The sequence below is a fragment of the Astatotilapia calliptera genome, chromosome 2, assembly GCF_964374335.1.
Source record: "Astatotilapia calliptera chromosome 2, fAstCal68.1, whole genome shotgun sequence".
In the NCBI taxonomy this organism is placed as follows: domain Eukaryota; kingdom Metazoa; phylum Chordata; class Actinopteri; order Cichliformes; family Cichlidae; genus Astatotilapia; species Astatotilapia calliptera.
Genome location: NC_137423.1, coordinates 31,413,156 through 31,435,122, shown reverse-complemented (window position 1 = coordinate 31,435,122; position 21,967 = coordinate 31,413,156). Strand labels below are relative to the sequence as shown.

General features: G+C 42.1%; 1 protein-coding gene across 2 annotated transcripts; it reads left to right on the top strand.

The window, feature by feature from the left end:
* Positions 1-880: 880 nt before the first annotated feature.
* LOC113037507 (serine/threonine-protein phosphatase 2A 55 kDa regulatory subunit B gamma isoform) lies at positions 881-21,055 on the top strand. Of its 2 annotated transcripts, XM_080307626.1 has the most exons (11): positions 890-1,092; positions 1,500-1,825; positions 4,609-4,766; positions 10,573-10,670; positions 10,968-11,133; positions 12,224-12,336; positions 13,150-13,327; positions 14,061-14,225; positions 16,173-16,342; positions 19,830-19,921; positions 20,066-21,055. In XM_080307626.1, the coding sequence occupies exons 3-11, from the start codon at positions 4,685-4,687 to the stop codon at positions 20,358-20,360; spliced, it is 1,359 nt and encodes a 452-aa protein (XP_080163752.1). In that variant the 5' UTR covers positions 890-1,092; positions 1,500-1,825; positions 4,609-4,684; the 3' UTR covers positions 20,361-21,055. The 2 variants fall into 2 exon arrangements, with proteins under 2 accessions (XP_026050485.1, XP_080163752.1); XM_026194700.2 differs by lacking the exon at positions 4,609-4,766 and having other exon boundaries at positions 881-1,092.
* The last annotated feature ends 912 nt before the right edge of the window (positions 21,056-21,967 follow it).

Sequence of the window (21,967 nt, the reverse complement as noted above, 5' to 3'; positions counted from 1 at the left end):
TGTGTGTGTGTGTGTGTGTGTGTGTGTGTGTGTGTGTGTGTGTGTCCACTCGAGCATTGGTGTGTGAACTGAAGTGCTATTTCCTTTAGCGTGTGGTCATTTTTGATCCCCCGGAGTAAGGATGGGTAATATGGTTGATAAGCGCAAGTGGAACAGCTGTTTAATGAATCCCCACAACTCTGTAGAACAGCTCATCTGAAGCATTTCATTCATGCTTCATATTTATTTATTTATTTGGTACTTTTCTTACTGGGCATTACTGTGCTTTGCTGTTTGGCTACTGTGTTAGTAGTGTGTCAAATCATTTGTCCAGCACATTTGCTCAGACAACTTTGTTTACACTGTCTGCAGCTTATAGTAGAATACACATCATATGAGGATATAGAAAAAGTCTTTTAAGGTAAAATGTGGATGGACAGAGCTAGGATAGTACGATGTGGAACACTTTGTAGAATGGTAACTTGATAAAGTTATTTTTAGACACAGCTCAAACTTGTTAAAACAAACTAACTAAATTATTGCCTGTCCCTGCTTTTTAGTGTGTATTAACTGACTGTATTAGTCTCTCTGCTACTTCAGTTTTGTCTCCAGGTAAAGGCTATAGTCGTCACTCTTCTGTTGTTCATACTGAGCACATAGTCAGGCGAAACACTCTCCTGCTCTCTCTGCTTTCTCTCCCATTAATCACAACCTTATTAGACGCTGTACCACTTCCGTTCTGCCACCCACTCCTCTATCCTCAGCTTCTTTATCATTATTAATCACCTGCATTCAGTGGTCAAGCAGATCTCTAGTCTGTGATGATTGGCTGTGCTAGACAGTGGGCGGGGCCCTCGCTGATGCATCATACACAGTACCAGCACAGCAGAAAAGCTCCTCTCTTGCCCTCCCCCTTCCTCTACCTCTCACTCTGCCTTTCATACATACGCCAGAGCACAGACTGCAGCAGAACGCAGGACCAGAAGGATTTTCCTTCTCATACTGGAACAGTCGAGAAACCAGTGGGACAGAGGTACAGTTAGCCAGTGAGGAGGAAAAAGACATTATTCATAGAGGATCCACTGAGGAGTACCTGGCTTTTAAGCTGCCAAAGTGAGTGGTTGTCCCTTTGCGTTTATCCCCACTGTGTATGTGTGTCCATGCGTGTGAGTTTACTGCAGAAGCAGCAGCAGCACTGCAGATGCCACGATCAGGGACTCTGCTCATCCCTCTTTCCCCTCCCCCCATTCTCCTCCTCCTCATCTCCTCTTCTTCTGTTAGAGCATCCATTAACAAGCAGGGACTTTTCCCATTTCTGAGTGCGCATTGATTGTGTATGTTGCATGTGTTTGTGAGAGAGCAGAATCGGTCCGGCCACACCTGGACGCAGCAACTGCAGGGGGGACTCGGAGTGCGCTTGATTTTCCTTGCCTCATGACTAATGTGTGCTCTTGTGAGGTACAAATCAAGCTCACCACTGGTAGTTTTTGAACTGTTTCCAAATGATCCCCTTTCTGCAGGTTTGCATCTGGCTCTCAGAAGCACTTCTGTGGACTCCCTGGTGCATCCATCCCTCTTTTGGGGCTGCCCCACTCCCTCCCCCTCAGCCTTACTTAAGTATAGGATGACAAGCTGTGCGCCCCTGTGCTGAGGAGGCGGGCAGCAGTATGGGCACTGTGCTGAACGGCATCCCCACCACCATCCCCTTCGCCACCAATCTGCCACCATCACGCTGCCCCACCAAGACGGGCACTCCCCCAGGCCCCGCTGATGGGCGAAGACACTGACTCCACCCCAGCTCTCAACCACCACGGCTTCCTCCCCGACCACAACTATGTGACTGAAGGTAAGAAGATGACACAGGAAGCTGTATGTGTCTGTTCTTTGTATTGAAGTATTTCCTTCAGGCAAGTGTGTATCTATGTATTGAACTTTTGGAGTGTGAGTAAGACAGAGTGCGTGACAAAACTAGCTCAGGGCAGCTTCCTAAGCTTCTATAAGCTCTGTGTTAATTATTGTTCAGACAGGAGCTGCCCTAGTCACCAAAACATTCTTTGTCGCAAAATTATATCATCTAAGGCAACTTTTCCCCTCCTCTCACACTATTTCCTTTTTCCCACCCGGCACTTTTCATTCATTATTTTGTTTATGCTACTTTGTGTTACACAGCTATTTTGTCACACCGCAGGGAGGAATTGATCTGGCCCATGCCAGAGTGTCTTCACTTTTGTCTCCAGTTGTGTTTGTGTGTCAGAGAATTTTCCACAAAAACGAGGCATAAAAATTCCACCACACTGTTTTTGTACTTGCATTGCATGTCGGCTCTTGTATGTGACGCGCGTGTTCTCCCTGTTTGCTCCCCCACTCTTCTATATAATTGGCTCAGGTGTCAGATTGAATACATGATCTAAGGCAGGGGGTATATTGACAAACCCAGCAGCCTACAAAACTGTACAAACCACTGAATTTCTTTGGTTTCTTTATAAAGCATAAAGGAAATGGATTATGACCGTGGATAACCACGTTCTACTTATCTTATTACCACCACTAATCTTACCTGCATGCTGGCTTTACCTGTCTGCTTTCCTGCCTCGTCTGTCTGTTTCTTACACTCAGCTCATTGTTCGCTACGCGCCTTAGACCTGAACAGCGGATTATCATTTTGGGGTCATGAACGTGTTGCGAGCTTATTTGTGATCCTCCTATCACTGTAGAAAGGGAATTATGCTTCCTCTGTGTGTGCTGTGGCATAATTTCCCCTTGCACAGAAGCACATGGTGTAGTCAGGGGAGACTGTAGTGCTGCCTGTTGATTGTGCAAATACTCTTGTGTGTATTCAACACACCACTGAAGATTACATTTGTGCATGTCTTTGTCTGTATGTGAAGGTGTGCTTTTCTGTTTCTTCTTACATATACTGTGTTTCCATTAGTAAATTGTATCCATTTCAGGAAAAAGGTTTTTAGTAAGTGACTGGTAAAAGAAAAAGAAAAATTAGCCTTAATACCCCTTAATACCTCTCTACACCCATCCATTATTGCTATAGTAACAGCCAGCAATGCTAAACATGCTGCTTTTCATGCTTGGCCAGAGTGATTGGCAGATCATCTCCACCCACCAATAATGACAGTATTAATTATTCCACACACACAGGAATTATTCAGGACTGAATTGCTGATGAGCTCACACCAAGGTGGACACTGCTCAGCACTGTTGGTGTGACGGGCCGTGCAGCGCATTGTGAGCTTTAATGGAGAGGACGTTCAGGAGTTCCCCAGATGACCAACAAATATTTCTTCTATCTCAAAAAAACAAAAAACAATAAATCTGGGAATCCACTCCAACTCCCTCCACCTTTCGTCCATGTTCACCCCATCCCCCTTCCGCCTCCCCATTTCCACCTGCCCCTTTTTCCCCTGTCTGGTCTCTAATGCAACACACAGCATTGTTGGGTGCTGAAGTGGCACAATTGCCTAACAATTATCCAACAGTGCTCTAAAGACTGCTCAAACACAGTACGCGTGTCTGAGGGAAAACCGAGCTTGGTATAGACACACAGAAGGAGATGGTACATGTGATTTTTATTCGTGGGTTTATTTTGCTGTCTCCTGGTTGTGTGCCTGTATGTGTGTGTTTCCATCTTTCTTTCTTTTCTTTTTCCTGTGTTTACATTTATATTCGTGTGTGTGTGCATCTTTTTGTTAGTTCAGGTTTGAATTTGTGTGGATGTGTGTCTGCAAGTGTTGTGTCTATGTGTGTAAATGTGTGTCTGTAGATCTTCTAGTGGGGATTCCCCTCCCCTGTAACTCCTACAGGGGAGGGATGCTTAAACTCCCTCTTCCTTGCAGTCCCTCCTCTCTTGAATTACATACATTGCTTACTCCCCATCGTCCACAAACTTCCCTTGCCTTCAAAAGTATCTCATTTGGTTCAATGAATCGAGTAACAAATTCTAATTTTTAAAAATAACCCCATTATTATCCTATGCCTCTATATATAAGAGTGCCCATTATTAATTATTATTATTTACTCGAGCAGAAATTGAAAATAAAAAAATCACTAAATGGTCATATAACAATTCCACATGTATCTCTAAAAATGAAAACTGTGTTACACTGAATATCTTTGGATGTTTGCCCTGTTTAGTAACTTGTAATGGGGAGATTTGATTATGTTCCACATTATATGTCATTAAAGACTATTCTAAGGCAAGTTCTGAGTCATTAAAGTAATTGGTCACGAGGGAAAATGTGACCGAGTAGCCTTTCCCTGGGCCATGCACACTAATGATTACCTGGAAAGCTAAATGAAAGTGAATAAACAATACATGCTTAAGACTTTGTCCCATTAGCTTCCTGTGTTCATCCTTCATGTGTTGCTAGCTTTTCCCACCAAACCCAATATGTTATTCTGTGATCATGAATACACCACCAGCTGATTTTCTTTGGTGAGTACTCATGACCAAGTGTGGTAATGTAGTAACTCAGTCCCTACCCTTAACCCCGCCTTCAACCCCCTTTGCTGCCCTGGTCCTTTTTCCTTCTTATTTTCCTTCCTTCCTCACCCTCTGCTTCCCTGTTGCCCTCCTCCCTTCCTTCCCCCCTCCGTCCATCCTTGCTCCTCTTGCAGGGCTGCTCCTGGCTATAGCCTGAAGAGCTCCGCCCCATCCTGTCCACCCCTCTCCACCCTGGAGTCCTCCCCCAGGATGTTGAGCCCCATCCAGGTCCTGTGCTCCGACATCACTACCCTTTCTCTGGAGCCTGAGCCTTTTGCTTCTTACACTGAAGGTGTGTGCTCTATCCTCTTCTATCCCGAAGGTCATATCTATGTCACACAAATGTGCCACATGACCCCAGTGTGAGATGTGAGAGTTGTATGTGTGCACATCTGTGTGCTAATGGCTCCATGTGAGAGTGTGTGAGTGTTTGAAAGAAGTGTGTGTGTGTGTGAAGGAGTAGTTTGAGTCAAGTGCATTTCCATGTGAGTCTGACTGTTATAAATATCTTAAACATCACTTTGTCTCTGTCTGTCTGCCTCATCCTTTTTTGTGTGCCACTATTTTTATATCCAGCTCTTTATTTTTATCTCAGTCTGCCTGCTCGGATTGTGTGTGTGATTGATTTCTTTAAATAGTTTGACCAGATGACACCCCGCCTCCTTCAAAGCATTGCTATCTTAAAAGCATTGCTATCTTTCTTCTATTTTATACTGAGGGAGAAAACACACGGGCACTTCACATCCATGAAAACGAGCACACACGGAATAAAATCAAATCTGTGTAGACATTCACACAAAGGCCTGGAAATGCATTTTTTTCCCATTCTCATTTCATTCCATCACCTTTATTAATGTGTCGTCTGTAAAATGTCTGAAAGTTGTGAAAAAAGCTTTGAATTTCCTGGAGAATTGCTTGGTTTACTTGACAAGCAATCCATATAATTGCTTTGCTTTGTGAAACACTACAGACAACAGTTACATTTAATTTCCAAGAAGATAAAATCAGTGAATTTTCTGCATTTTGTGCAAAAGAAATTCAGGATTGACTGATCTATTAATGCAAATAAATGTAGAAGGCCAGAGGAATGCATTAAAAGGCAATTCTGTTTGTTTTTTAAAAAAAAATATGAAGGATTAATTTTTCAACATTTATGAGCTGTCGGAACATATTCTGAGTTTTCAATATCACTGGGGTCAGACGGGGTGTAAACATACTAAGCCTCTCATCTTTTTTTTCATGCTAGTCTCACAAATCTGCCGAAAAATAGATTTTTTTACAATCAAAAATGAATCACAAGCAGCTTTGAGAACACGTGTAGTCAGAAGAAGCTCCTGCAGCTTGGTAAAACCGGATTACAAGTGTATAGTCTACAGGCGCAGCAGCTCGCTTGTTTTGTAATTCTAATTGTTTATATCTATAACCATTAGGCTCACACCAGCTCCTCTATTCTGCTGATATTTGTGCAGAGAAATGGCAGACTCCCTGCTGTGCTGGGCTTAAATCACTCCTCTCCACACACGTGCATTTCTAACAAACACATGCGCCAGTTCTTTTTCCCAGATAACTCCAAAACTGCAGGACAGGGATCAATTTGCCATCTCCCTCCGGCAGGCTCTCCCCTCCTCCTCCCTCACTCCCTCCAACCCGTCTATTTCTCTACAGGGTAATTGAGTACACACACTTGTGCACACGTATGCAGGAAATGCGTGGTGCTTGAGCTACAGCTCACACACACACACACACACACACACACACACACACACACACACACACACACACACACACACACACACACACACACACACACACACATCTCCTGCTGAGTGGTGGCTTGTCCCTGCTTTTAAGGAGCGTATGTTTTTGGCTTGGCTCTAATGGTCCGTGTTTACCCAGACCTAAGATATCTATAATTGGACCTGTAGGATGTCTGCTTCCCTTTCTGCCCCCACACCCCCCAAAACAGGAATTCTGCCTCCCTGTGTTTTTACCTCCACCCTGATCTGCATCTTCGGACTGACAATTAAATTAACTGACTGATCACTTCAGTTCTATCTGTCAGCTATTTTCACTGCTAATGTTGTGAGAAAACTGTGACATCTAAAAAATATTTGCTTTGTTCAACCAGCATCCCCAAAATTCAAGCCATACAATTAATAACAGTTAATTTTGTATTTACTATGCTGTGATTTTTAAGGCACTGCTGTCCGTAAACACTACAGTGTTTGTGTATTTGGTGTTCATACCCTGTGCCTGTTTTATATCTTTCTGTATCATTGGGTTCATTCATGTTTGTGTGTTGTTTTGTGCTGTATGTGTGAGCGCATGCACTTGCAGTCACAGTGTGTTCCTTCAGCTTCTGCAGTGTGGCAATGAGTCAGACTGCTGATGCTAATGGACAGTCTGTGGGAGAGACAGACTGAGGAAGCTTGCTGCACTGTAGCACACTTATCCACAAGACAAAAACCTACAGCTTCACAATGGCACACACATTGCCTTTACACACAAGTGAACTGGACAGCAATACTTCTTGGGAGAGAACCACAGTGATCATGATGGTAGTTATCTCTGCAGTTGTTGCTTAGATTCTTATTAGGTGTTTTTCTCCTCTATTAAAAAGAGTGAAAGACACAGATGGGTGTGTGTTTTGTGTGTGTGCACAAAAAGGAAACAGAGGAACAAAAAGACCAGAAGAGGATCCAGGTTGAGAACAGACTGAGGCTGAGCCAGGAGAGAGTGTGTGCTCCATATTTTATTCAGCTATACTGTGTGCCGCTCCTATGGTTTTGCTTAGCTTAGCTCTTTCTGACTGTGACCTGACTGGAGACACAGTTGTCTGTATGCATCCAGCCTCTCACTCACGCACGGAGCATTAAGCTCACACATTTTCTTTGCCTTATTTTATGCACATGTGCACGTAAAGCCCCTCTGGTGCACATATGCGCGTTTGTGAATTGGACTGCATACACAGGGGTCTGCATGTCTGTGTGCATCCCTTAATTATCTGCCTATCCTCAATTAGGATCACAGCGTCTGCTTCATCTCCTGGTATTAATTTAGCAACATTTGTTAGTGGACAGAACTAGAGCAGCATAATTATTTTACCACGCTCCTTCTTCCTGTGAGGGTTGGATTGCTGAATCCCACTTCCTCCTTCACCAGATTCCATATATGGCTAACCTTTACCAGCACCGTCTCCACTGGTTGGCTCTGCTTGTTACTATGGCAACCGCTACACACTGGAGGAGCCCCACCACCACCACTATCACCACCGCTGCCTCAGCTTTCTAGTCCTTTCCCTTCACCATCCTTTCCATTTTACCACCACCAGCATCACCACTTCTTGTGCACACTAGGCAGCAGAGTGCTGTGGGGGAGGGATGAGAGAGGGAGAGAGGAAGAGAGGTGAATGTGCAGAGACAACCAAGAAGAAACTGAGACAGAGAAATGGGGCAAAGAGAGAGATTGGCAAACAGGAGATTAGAGATGACAAAAGAACATGTGGGTTGAAAGGGAATGAGAGAGAGCCTAACATTGAGGGGGAAATTGTCACCGAATAATAAGAAAGGTTCTGCAGCATCTGAGAGATCAAGAAAGTGTGTGTAATAAAGAAAGATGGCTGAAGTAAAGAAAGAGGTAAGAAGTGATACACAGAATGTATGAGGGTGAATGAGGTTGTGTTGTCGTGGAGATTGAAGAGCAGTCCCCGCCTTTCCTCATCATAAAATCTCTCTTTCTCAAGGCCACAACAAAATAGGCAAGGCTACAGCTTTGAATCACTCCGACTCAATAAATACACTCTCCAAGCTCTATTTTTATTACAGCAAAGCTTAGTAAGAGCCATGTTCTTTTCTACCAACACCATGTGCTGTATAGAGAAATCCAGTAGACGCTGCAATGCCTTGTTGTTATTTTTGTGGTCAGCAGTGAATTTTCAGTTGCAGTTTCAGGGTTTTTATCATGATTATTTCCATACTCGGTCAGTGTGTATGTTTAGGTCAGCAGCCCAGTGCGATGCACAAGTTAAACAGTGTTATGTGGGACAGAAACCGAGATTATTGTTGAGATAACTGGAGAAGTGTTTGTTAATGCATTAAATGTCTGGCTGTTGTCAGCAGTATAAATCATCATCTACCTCTTCATCATCTTCTGTGGGGTCATCACAGTGTTTCATCTGCTTCCGTCTCGCCCTATCCCTAGCAGCACCATCTATCACAACAAGCCTCTGCATGTCCTTCTTGACTGCATCCATGACTCTTCTCTTGTTTCCTTCTGCCTGGCCTCTTGCTTTGTTGCCAAGCTGCTAACCTGAGCTATCCCTCTGATATATTCATTTCTATTATTGTCAGCTACTCCAAATGAAACTGAGAATGTTTTCTACTCTGCCACCACTTGGGCTCCTGTATTTTTGTCAGTGCCAAACCACACATCGTTGCAGGTCTCACTACCGTCTTGTAAATCTTCCATTTCTCTCTCACTGCTATATTTCTGTCACAAATCACCACATGTCTCCACCCACTCCACCCTACCTGCAAATTGTTCTTTACCTCTATTGTGCTCTATTCATTGCTTCCGATGGTTTTTAAACTTTACTACCTCTGCCTCTTGCAGTATCTCTCTCTCTAATTCACAACTATGTATTCTGTCTCGCTTCTACTGACTTCCATCCATCTTTTCTCCAGTACATTTCTTCACCTCTTTAGGTTCTCTTCCACCTGCTCCCTACTCTTAGCAAAGGGCTAACGCCTGCAGTAAGATTAATTTAGTAAAAAGAAATGTAAAAACAAATGAAAACAGCCTACATCAGCACATCTAGCACTCCATAGTCATTTGTTACTTATTTTTTGTTCTTTAGATTAAAAAGAAAACAATTTGTGGGTTTGTGAGAGGTAATATGTTGGAACTGTTTCTCGTTCAGCTGCAGTAAGTTTGTTGATTTGCTATTTGTTGAACTTCACACTATCCTAAGTGAGGTTTATGTTACTTCCCGAATAAAGGACTATAACAAAACAAATGATAATAGAGTAAAAAATATATATATATTTTAAATGTGTCTGTTCACAATGGCATTCGTGATCTTGGAGGAATAGTACTATAACTTAGCCAAGCTTCCTGCCGGGTCAGTTACATACCTTCTCATCACTCATCATTTTTACCAAACCTTACAGTTTAATCTATCCGAAAGAGGTTTAAGCACAGATACTTTCAAGCAGCTTTGTCTCTAAATCTATTGTATGTTTCCAACTAAATCTTCAATCTGCTGCACAAAGGCAGAGGTGAAAGGAGGACAAGTGAACCGAGGAACAGGGAGCAGATTACATGCAAAGCTGAACCACACACAGGTCCCAGTTGTCCTCACACGCGCTCACACGCTCTTCTTTTGACGACACAACTGTGCACTTTTCCGTTTCATGTTTTGTGTATTGTGTTATACAGAATGGACCACGTAAAGCACTGAGTCACTGCACTAAATGCTAAGTGGATAATAATGTGCCGATATTTTAGCGCTTTAAATGAGCCATTGGGTTATTGTTTAGGGAGCGATGGGAGCTGTGAGGTAAATATACAAATGAATGTTATATGAAATTAGCGATTAAAACTCACTGTGTCGTGACTTTAAACACGCAGTTGTTTATGCCCTTAATAGAGGCCAAGGAGTACGCATTCACCCCAGCATAAAAACATGAACCCGAGTGACTCTGTAGTCTTGTACGTCATTGTGTATGTATCATAGTGGAACACAGAAAGCACCTGTGCCTACTGTGAAACAGCTGTGTGTGCGGTTGATTTCCTTTGTTTTCATGTACTTGCATGTTCTTTATAAAGCTCATTCTTCAATTTCAAGCACAGTTATGCAACAGTTATCAAATATTGTCTCATTCCAAACATGAATTTGCATATTTTAATCCACTTACATGTTAATCCACTGACTGTTGATTTGGTTTAATAATTTAGTGTGAGATGAACATTATACAGATGAATGATGATGTGCGGCTAATGGCTACTCCTCTCTCTTTCACTGTCATTTCCACTCTCATACTGCACATCTCCTCTTCTTCTCTCTCTTTCTGCATTCATCTTTGTCTTTATACTTCCAGCTGATATCATCTCCACTGTTGAGTTTAACCACACTGGAGAGCTCCTGGCCACGGGAGACAAAGGGGGCCGTGTGGTCATCTTTCAGAGGGAACCTGAGGTACTTACACATGCGCACCACACCAACACTGACACACTTGCACTCATGCAGCACATTCAGATATAACATTTTTCATTTGAGCTGTGAGGGTAGCAATGAATGCACTTGGTTCCCCTCCAGCTACACTCTATATTGGTTGATAAATACTTGATGTCCCTGCTGTGTCAGAGAGTGTGTCATTATAGCTGTGCGGAGTCCATGCCAAGCAGTTTCTGATTAACATCGAGGTGATGGAACATGCACATCTTTCACTTTCATCTACCTTTTTTTCTCTTTCATTTCCTTTTCTTTTCATAGAGCAAGACTGAGCCCTTCTCCCAGGGAGAGTACAATGTCTACAGCACCTTTCAGAGCCATGAGCCCGAATTCGACTATCTTAAGAGTCTGGAGATTGAGGAGAAGATCAATAAGATTCGATGGCTGCCTCAGCAGAATGCTGCACACTTCCTGCTTTCCACCAATGGTGAGAGCTTCCTGCATACACACCCTGGAGAAAACTGGAAGCTGATGTGATTGATATTTTCTACATTTGCTGTGAACCACTTTAAATGATTGCTTTTTCTGAAGGCATTATCTAAGAGCATGTTCCTGAGATACTGTTGCTTCTCCCTTACCCTTTTACACCTGAGCACTGCCAGACCGTATCTTATTAAAATAGTACCTGTCTTCTTAAAAAAATTAATGAGTGTGACCCACTTTAAAGCTCCAAACAGCTTTAATGGCAAGGCCTCCTAAAACTACTATATGTTGCGTGTCACTTCTTTTTAATTTGCCATTGGAGGTCTTCCATTTCCCAGGCTCTCCTGTATTGCTGTAAAGATGCTATGCTCTCTCAAATTCAAAATTTTGCCTCCCAATTACCACTTGAAGATAAATTTGAATTTGCCCCAATGTTCCTTACCCAATGAGGTTTTTAGGATTGTGGCGCTGTTACTGATTGAACTGAAAAAAAAAAGCCTTTGGCTTAAGGAGTTAACATGTTTGTGTGGGTGAGGAACGTCTCGTAATTAAGATCTTAAGTCAGAAGCAGATTTTCCCTTGCCTAATCGCAGACGAGTTTCTGTTTGTGTTGCAACTCTTCTCTGTAGTACATTAGGATGTGAGGTTACACTCTCATTTTATGGCTGGAATACCGGTACTTATTTTAGTTTATATTTACCCTGAGAACCTGAGTATTGATTTTTTTAAAGTACTTTATTATTTATAATTGAAGGCATGAAATATGTAGGACCTGCCTCAGCAGCTGAGTAGCAAACATGCTGACATGTTTGTTGTTGCTATTTTCTCAGTATAATACAAAGAGTCCACGCTTCCTTACCAACCTGACTGTGTGATAAATTAGTACATAATATAAATGTTTGTATTTTTTTTTTTATTACAAAACAAAAACAGTTTACTGTAAGTTTTAATGATTGTAGCTTTGATTGTGATGAAATCCCATATTGGTCTCTGGGATTGTTTTTAATCACATCTAGGTAGAGTCTCTTATTATCAAAGCATTTCAACAAGCACCTTTATCTGATTAGTTAATGGCCCTGTTATCCGTTTTCCAGATAAGACCATTAAATTGTGGAAGGTGAGTGAAAGAGACAAACGGCCAGAAGGATACAACCTGAAGGATGAAGAGGGTCGAATCAAGGATATCTCCACAGTCACCTCTCTACAGGTATCTATCTATCTATCTATCTATCTATCTATCTATCTATCTATCTATCTATCTATCTATCTATCTATCTATCTATCTATCTATCTATCTATCTATCTATCTATCTATCTATCTATCTATCTATCTATCTATCTATCTATCTATCTATCTATCTATCTATCTATCTCTCTCTCTCAGGTTAGGAAATAAAACTGGGTCAGTGAGTACAGATGTGTTTGCATGTGTAAAAATGGGTCACTGGCACAAGGAACATGCGAGTATGTGTGAGCCTGTGGGGGTGGTGAAATCCTCTTTTTGTATCCTTCACTACAGCGCAGGGAGAAAACGTCTACACTGGATCTTAATTAGTTAAAAGCTTCAGTGTTTCTATCAGCAGTAAACTCTTAATAAGAGTAACTCACCGTGCCTCCATATGTCTGGTTATAATGCACCTCTGTCCTTTTGGAGGAGAACCAATGTTAGTGATTCTAACACTGTGCAGTATGCAGAAAAACAAGCCATAAATTTAAAACTAACCATGCAATATTGTGCAGTCCCCTTTTGTGTGGGTGAATTTGTTAAATGTAAGCATGTGTCGACAAACAGCTTTTTAAAATGAAGCTAAATGAGTGAAGGACCGAATGAGCACTTGGACTTGCTAAAGTTTCACTCCTGAGAGTTGCTCCTTTATTATTGATGTCAAAGGAAGTAATGCATTAAATATTAACTATGATACAATTAAATTATTTCAGTTTATTCCACTCTGTATATCTTCTACTTCTTTCATTTCATTCAGAATAAATGTTAAACTGTTCTTTCTTTGGGGTTTTCCAGGTGCCGGTGTTGAAGCCCATGGATCTGATGGTGGAGGTAACTCCTCGGCGAGTCTTTGCCAATGCCCACACCTACCACATCAACTCCATCTCTGTCAACTCTGACTATGAGACCTACATGTCAGCGGATGACCTTAGAATCAACCTTTGGCATCTGGACATCACTGACCGTAGCTTCAGTATCCTTCATGGTTCGAAGCACTCGTGCACAAAGACTGGAGGAGATGAAGACAAACACTTATGTGTGTACGCACATAAAGCAGGCATATATTTGTCAAAGCCCAGGGACTGCAATAATGAATGCATACATTAATGCATGCATACTCAACAATCAATTCCTGCCCACACAAAGCAACAAGCTCTGCAAATCCCACTTTGTTGTATGAAGATATGCACAAAGACACACACAGTGCTGGGGGAGGGGAGTATTATTCTTGAGGAGTGAAAATGTATCTTAATGAATAATTCAGTGGCTGCATAAATATTTCAGCCCTTTTCTGAGTTCTAATCCAGCTCAATAGGACACAGTACAGTCGCATCCCTGACCCAGACAGGATTTATAATATTACAATTTATGTGAATATGGAATTAGTTTTCTCCCAACAATCCCCTCTAGATATATTTATATTGGTTTGCTTTATTCCTGCTGTGAATTATTGATATAGTGTTGGCTATGTATACATTTATATAAACTTTTGTTTATATTTTGTTTGTAGATTATTGGCCTGTGTGTGTTTCCATATTATTTTAATCAGTTTAATTATTTTCTCATTGAGTCAGTTAGGGAGTTAAATTAATAAAAGGATGAATGAATGCATAAATAAATGAATTAATTATGTGCAGTCTATAAAGCGCAGGCCTGAAGAAGCTGGCTCTTTGAGAGTTTTCCTCAGCTGTGGCGCTCTCCATCAGACATTGTGGACATCAAGCCAGCCAACATGGAGGATCTGACAGAGGTGATCACAGCGGCTGAGTTTCATCCCCACCACTGTAACTTGTTTGTCTATAGCAGCAGTAAAGGCACGCTGCGCCTCTGTGACATGAGAGAAGCAGCACTGTGTGACAAGCACTCTAAATGTGAGTAAAACGTGCTGAGAGAAATGATGGACACGCGCATGTTGCATGTTTATAGTTTTTACAGCAAAGATTAGAAAAGATCTAAGCTTTTAGATAAGTATGCTAACCCTTCAAGCAGGCCAAAATTCAACAACAGCTGTATTTTTTTCTTAAATGGAATGGACTGGTACTCAGAGTTTGTCTACTCTATTTGAGCAGTCAAAGTCCATTTATGGATTCACACACATTCAAGCACAAACACTTCTTTTTCTGTGCCCTAGCATTCACATGCTCGCACTGATGGATCAGAGGCACCTTGGGGTTCAGTATATTGCCCAAGGATGCTTCGACAAGCAGACTAGAGTAAACAACCATTTCGCTGCTCTAACTCCTGAGCAGCAGGTGCTCCAAACTAGCAGCGAGGAATGGCAGTGCTTTTTTCTGTAAGCTGGGTTTATCTCTGTCCTCTGATTTTTCTTCTAAATTTTTAAAATTGAGGTTTGCATTTGTGGTATTGAGTGGAATTCCTTGATAACTCTTGTGTGCATTTTTTATTGCTTTGGTATTCCCAGACTTTTACTTTACCACAAATTGTTAAAGTTTTTAGGCATTTTGAGCATGTTAGTTCAAAGTGCTGCTGTGCCCAATTTTAAGCTTTACTCATCTACAGCCGGCAAAACTTAAGGTACAATAATACTAAACGAATGGCCTAAAAGATAAATTGTAAGAATTATGATTTCCCCACATTGTAGAAGTATGATTTATCACTTCTGGACCTTTTCTACTCTGTGTAATAATTTTTAGTTCTACCTCAGAACAGGGCTAGTTGCTCCATAAATCTGTCGTCCTTAAGGGGCAACAATTCAAGTCATGGCACTATATTTCTTGTATTTACGTTTTCTCTCAATCACTTTGGTTCATTTCTCAGAACATCGAGTCATTTGTGCATTATAAAAGCAATGTCATTCTTTTAAATAATTTTTTGACGCATTAAACGTGTAAAAGGTTACGTACTATTTCTTTCTGTCTCACTTCCCAAAACATCCCGGCAGTAGTTCACTGTGCAAGTCACCACATGGAAGATGGTTGCAGCATTTGTCACAATATGTGATGTGAATGAGAATTTTTCAGGCCACAAATTCTTCACATCACAGCAGATGTCATGCAAACGACTGTACACAGCCTCTGCAGGCGTCTGCTCTGATGTTTTATTGTATTTTTGGCTTTGAGCTATAAAACAATCTCATCTTTTTCTTTTCTGTTGGTAACGTCGACAAAACCATTTTAGTTCATACACCAAAAATGTAAATGTTAATCCCGACTAGTCTCATACATGCAGTATTGTGTCAGCTTGTTGTTTGGAAACTGATGTATGCCTTAGAAAAATCCCTGTCACTGAATCTTAGCCACGCTTTCCTCGACTGCTTGCGGTATGTTGTCATATATTGACAACATGGCTGCAAAATTTGACTAAAAGAGTGAAATGTTCATTGACATTTTGGTCATAAATAATACTTATGGAACTGTGAGCCAAGCTTTCCTGCCTGTCTTTTCTTTGTTTCCCACTTTTTGTTCCTGTTGTAATGCTTCATCCATTCAGTTTACAGCTTTGATCATGAGTCACTGCTGCAGTGTTCCTGCACAAGCTGTGCTCAGCAAGCAGCTAGATCTTTCATTTTATTTTTCATATTCAGTGTTTAGAGGAACTTTAATAGAGCTCTTTGACATTTGCTAATGTTTATACACTGATGTATTCAGACAGCAACACCTCTACAGAAAGATACAGAAGCCGTGTCCGTGGTCTCTGTCTCATAAATGGCACTTAACATAATGAGTCATCTGAGAGATTTATCTCTGTACACGAGATAAAAGCACACATATCCAACTGTGTTTCTGCCTTTCATCTTGCTTAACGGCACTCGCTGACCTCTCCTTCTCTCGCCTTTTTGTCTCCCTCCCACTCGCCAGTGTTTGAGGAGCCCGAGGACCCCAGCGCCCGCTCTTTCTTCTCCGAGATTATCTCCTCTGTGTCGGACGTCAAGTTCAGCCACAGCGGTCGATACCTGCTCACCAGAGACTACCTGACTGCCAAAGTCTGGGATCTCAACATGGAGAGCAAGCCCCTAGAGACATACCAGGTGTGTGACTGGCGATGTGTGGAAAAACATGAGGCAGTGTCACAATAAATGACAAGAAACACCAGGATGAATATAATATATTGTATTCTGTCTTACTCAGCTACCATGATGAGAAATGGATAGATCAAGGTTAAGGAGCTCCCAGGGGTCAGGGATCCTTGCAGGTCACAAATAATACAATTGACAATTGGTGTTCTATAACTTTAAGCTCTTCTATTTTATTTGTAGGAGATTTAAAGAACACACTGAACAAAGGAGAAACATTACATATGCACAGCAGGTTCCTTGATTAGCTTTAAGGCTATGAAAACGATCTGCTATGGACTTTGCACAGTTGCAAGAGAGAGGAGGGGGAAGACATGCAGCAAATGCTCTGGGATGGATTCAGCCTGGTGAGCTTTACTGGCACCCCATTTTTTTTGCACATCTTAACCTTACTCTGGACTGATATGTGCAAAACTCTCTACATCATCAAGGCATCAAATGGGGAAAATTCCTTTTTTTTTTTTCATTACTTAGGTAATATTAAAAAAACAAAAAAAAGAAGGGAAGGGGAAAAAAGGCCTGAACCTGTTACTGTAGTGGGTGGTGTTACTAAGAAACCCAGCACCAAACTATCAACTGTCATCATTACCACTGACCAAATCCCAGTTGTGTTGTCCAAATGGCGAGGTGACTAACGGTTTACTGAAAGAGGGCATTGTCGTTATGGAAGAAATACAAGATCGGAGAACGAAATGAGTCATGAGCGTAAGATTGTCTCTTACAATCACAGTACTTACAGATGATTCGATTTTTTCCCAAACCTTTTAAGGATAATTGAGAGAAAATGCACTTCCCCTCACTGATGCAGAATCCTCACGACGTTTTTTAATGTAAGATCGTAATCTCTTTGTATGTCAAAGAAATGAATAAACCCAAATTAAAACCGTAAATTATCAGTATGTTGTGTATGCGGGAGTTAATTTACAGGGGCTTAAAAATGCTGTGTTGATATACACATGAAATAATAAGCTTTTTAATATTTACGCATGCTATTATTTACACATACATGCTCAATTTTTCTCCTGTGTCACTTCTAAGTGGCCACGCTAGCTTCTGGTTATGCATTTATAGGCACTAAAACTATTTATCAGCTCCTTTTTTTTTCCAGTATGTGTTTAGTATTCCTGCCTCAGGCCTGTGGGTGAACATGCGTGTTTGTGTATGTGTTCCTGCCTGACGTGTGAGGGCCTGTGAGGCGGCCAGGAGTGGGAGGCTGAGACGCACTGGAGCTATTTATAGGATCCCGAGCCTCCACTCATAAAGTAAAGCGTGAAGGAGGGATACCTTCCACAGTGGCTGACACCTAGATCTGCAATGCAGCAGAGAAAGGGGGGAAGGAGGGACAAAAGGGGTGAGGAATTGGGAGGGAGTATGAAGATGGTGTGATGTGAGGAGGAGAGATGAATAAGAGAGAGTAAATGGTAGGATTAGAGAGAAGGATTGCAGAGGATGCAGCGTACGGTGGCCTCTGAAAATATCTGCATTCAGGTATAAATATGTATAAAAACATGGTCAGGTCTTCATCTAAGTCACAGATAGTGACTCTATTTTAACTATAATAATAATCCTGCTCTTGTTTTTGTTCAATACTTTATTTAAACACTCGGTGTTGTTTGGAAAAAGTATTCCAGCTGCTATGCTAACAGCAGAGTTGATTGGAGTCAGGAGTTAACAGCAGCATCAGCTTTTGGAAATCATGCCTTTTAGAAAAGACATGTTAGAATTTATTGAGGTTAATTTAATTCCATAGTAAGCTGGGCAGACCCAGACAGCTCAAGGCTGAAAGGAATCGGTGAAGCTGGTCTGTTTTATGATGTCATGGAGAACTGAGCCCACAGAAGGAAATCAAAGGAAAACCTCCAGAGAGACACCTCTTTCTTTGTATTTGAAATTTATTAAAGGACAACTTGAAACTGTATGGCACTGCTGGGAAAGTGGTGTTTGGATTGATCACACCATTTGGGAAGAACACACAGTACAAAGGGGCATTGTATAACGATCACAAAAACATGAGCCCAAAGTGTGTAGAGTAGAAAAAGCATTGTGATTTGAACCTGCTTCGACATCTTCCAGTCGAAATCTGTCAGGGAAGACTATTGTCAGAGCGTGGTGTCTGTGCTTTGAGCCTATCACTCCACACAAATAATGATACACATGAAAAGTGAGTACATATTCCTCTGGAGCCTAAAGGTGGATGCAGGGATTGTGGAGGCGTTGAAATGGCAAGCATTGATGCAGGCCAATAGCGGGATGGACTTGTCAAGGGAGAAATTTATAACTTAAAAAGACCATCAAACCAGGAGGGTATCTTTGGTTTGTTATGTGAGGAGAGTGATGCATGTTAGGTGTGCGTGACGAGGCACACCTGGAATTGTCTGCCTGAGCTTGCAGGCTTCACTCCATGTTATCTTTCAGTTTTCCTTTTGTTTGAGGTTCTATTATTTTATTGCTCCAGCACTAGCATTAGCAATTTCATGTTTGTGTATATTTTGTTAGATAGAAAAAGATCAGATTGTATTTCATGACAAATTAATGCAAGAAACGGAGTAATTCCAAATCCATTGTATGTGGGCAGAAAGTGGGTGCTGGGGTGGGGGGGTTTAAAGGCTAAGCTACCTTATTATTTATTTATCTATGGATCTATTTTGTAAATTTACACCTGTACCCCCCCCTGGATCATGAAAAATGTGCACAAATTCATGAGGAATGAGGTGCCATGCTCTAAATCAGAAATCATGCGGACTGGGGGGGTGGGAAGAGGACTGTATATTCAGCTCAAGCTGACACGGTATCATTTTCCCCTGTGCAGAAAGACCCAAAGGGAAAAACAAAATTGTCACTGGTTTTGATGTACAACCGTGAGACGACCTCAGTTTGACTGTTTATTGATTGCAAGGTGGCTGCTGGCTGCTGACTTTATGCAAAATGTGGAAAGCGGGGTTGGGGCGGGGGCTCAATGGAGAGAACAGGACCTGGAGGAAGAGGAGGTGTAGATTTCATCTCCTTGCATCACTGGGCAGACACAGTGCTGACACAGGCAGGTCGAATAAAAGCACAAGGAAAAGCAGTTATAAGTCAGTGTATGTGTGCGTGTAAGAATATATGTGTGTCTCTATTATCGCACCCTTGGTAGGTGCGATTGTAGAGAGCTGGATGTTAATGGATTTAGTGATATGGAAAGGAGGGTAGATTAAAATGTACTCCTGGCCCTTGTATTGCTGAAGGTTGGTGTTGTGTCTTATTAGCGTTTCCTTCAGGGAGGATTGTGTTACAGCATGCCCATATTTAATGTGTTTTGGTTGTGCTGAGCTTGGTATGTGTGTTTGTGTGTCTTCTGCTCACTCTTCTATTTATAGTTTACGCTGAGAGTCGATACCTGGGAGTAATGCAGCTGTGAGATGGGCTCGATTGTAATCATATCTGTTTGTGTGTGTTCCTACAGGTTCATGATTATCTCCGCAGCAAGTTGTGCTCTCTCTACGAGAACGACTGCATCTTTGACAAGTTTGAGTGTGCCTGGAACGGCTCCGACAGGTACCTGATGTTTGATGATGGATGTGTGTTTCCAGCTTACAGCCATCCGTTAGTCATACCTGCTTACCCTAGAAATGATGTGATGAAAGCATGAAAACTGCCTTTAGACTAACTGGATCTCTCCTATCCTCGTGCTCTGTACAGTGTTATCATGACCGGAGCCTACAACAACTTCTTCCGCATGTTCGACCGCAACACCAAGCGCGACGTCACCCTGGAGGCGTCACGGGAGAGCAGCAAACCCAGGGCCGTGCTGAAGCCGCGGAGGGTTTGCGCCGCGGGAGGAAAACGCCGAAAGGATGATATCAGTGTGGACAGCCTGGACTTCACCAAGAAGATCCTCCATACGGCTTGGCACCCGAACGAGAACATCATTGCCATCGCTGCCACTAACAATCTCTACATCTTCCAGGACAAACTCAACTCCGAGATGCATTAGTGAATGGATGTCAGCGGCAAAAACAAATGAGTTTACACCCAATAACACACAACTATGCCAGAATGTACACACTATCAGACATGCACACACACTGTCACACGACCAAGAGATGCCTAAAACGCATACCTACACACACAATCAGAACTCATACACAGCGTTTCACGTCCCTCCTTCACCTCCTCCTCAGCCTTCCAGAACTGCAAGGCCCTCGGCAGGGCTAGGAAGGGAACAGGCTGGATTACACAACGGATTATGGATTGCAAAATTGTCCGAACAGTGGATTTCCTGATTGTTAGCCTCTGGATTGATGGTTCGTTCGTTGCTGCAGCTCGGCTTCCTGAGGGGAGGGATCACACCCTCGGCCCCAGAGTGGAGAGACGTTTACATGTTTGTCTTCTTCTTTTTTTTAATTCTTCATGCTCTTTTACTTTTTTTCCACCTCCTCCTCCACCTCCTCTGCTCTCTGTATTTGTGTGCTCAAGCAAATCCTATTCTTATCCCTTGCCCACTGTTTTGTGTAACAAAAACCCTTTGTGGTTGTCTACCAGCGGCACTGATAAGAAATGGGGCATTTATATAACTGGCTTTTTGTTTTAAGATCAGATCATCATTTCAGATCAGCTTTCCCTCTTCTGTTTTATGTAACTTCTTTTTAAATGATGATGATGGTAATTAAAGAGGATGAGGTAAAGTGATTTGCGTGATGTACGAGGATGGGACCCCACCCCCCTTCTCCCTAAGCCCACCAGACGCCTCTGAGCTCTCCCTGAATCAGGAGAGACGACCAAAAACTGGGCTGCGTTCAGCGACGTGAAACATTTACAGTCCTGCAGATAGAGAAGTTAACAGATGATACTATACCACCATGGCCTAACATGAGGACACGCGCTCATATATGGTCCACAGTGCGTTTCAGTAATTCTTGTTTTCCTTGCTCAAACGGACCCGAACGTCTCTGATTTCTGCTTCTGGTCTGAGGCTGCTTTGTGTGCTACTCTGACATTAAACATGTTAAACTCAGATCAAGCAAAAATATTACTAAAAAGAAAAAAAATCTATAAAAGAAATAATTTCAGCAATCAAATGATAAATGCTGCATGTCAAACAGATTTAGCCTAGGTGTTTATAAATTGACTCACTGACTGGCTTGGCTGCCTTCGTAACCATTTTAGATCCAGCTTGTACAAAGGCTTCGGGGGCCCCCCGGGGGGCCCTTTGCAGCACGAGTAACCATAGATGACCGAGCTCCCTTACATTTATTTGTGTCTTCGGACGCTGAAGCATGTTTACCGGTGTTCGGTTCATACACTTAACACGTACTTTTCGAATGAAGCCGTCCACAAAATCAGTTTCTGCTCAGTGAAACTGCAAACTGAGAAGAATGGGGAATGTTTGTGATTAACATTAAAAGAAAAAAGACAAAAAAATCTAAGGGCCTAAATGGTGTCTGTATATATCAGCTCGGTTTTTGACATGTATGAGGTTTCGTTGTTTTTAAACAACCATAAACGGACTGCAGACTTGATCATCGGTACTGATGACTGCCTCCAAAGCTACAGCAAAGAGATGGTACTTTAATCTCTTCGGCCTTCCTCACTGATAACTTT

What these genes read in the sequence shown, in the direction of transcription:
- LOC113037507 (XM_080307626.1), top strand. Translation starts at nt 4,685, where the DNA reads ATGTTGAGCCCCATCCAGGTCCTGTGCTCCGACATCACTACCCTTTCT. An exon ending in TCTTTCAGAGGGAACCTGAG is followed by an intron (nt 10,671 to 10,967) that starts GTACTTACACAT and finishes TTCTTTTCATAG; the next exon opens with AGCAAGACTGAGCCCTTCTC. An exon ending in CATCACTGACCGTAGCTTCA is followed by an intron (nt 13,328 to 14,060) that starts GTATCCTTCATG and finishes GCTCTCCATCAG; the next exon opens with ACATTGTGGACATCAAGCCA.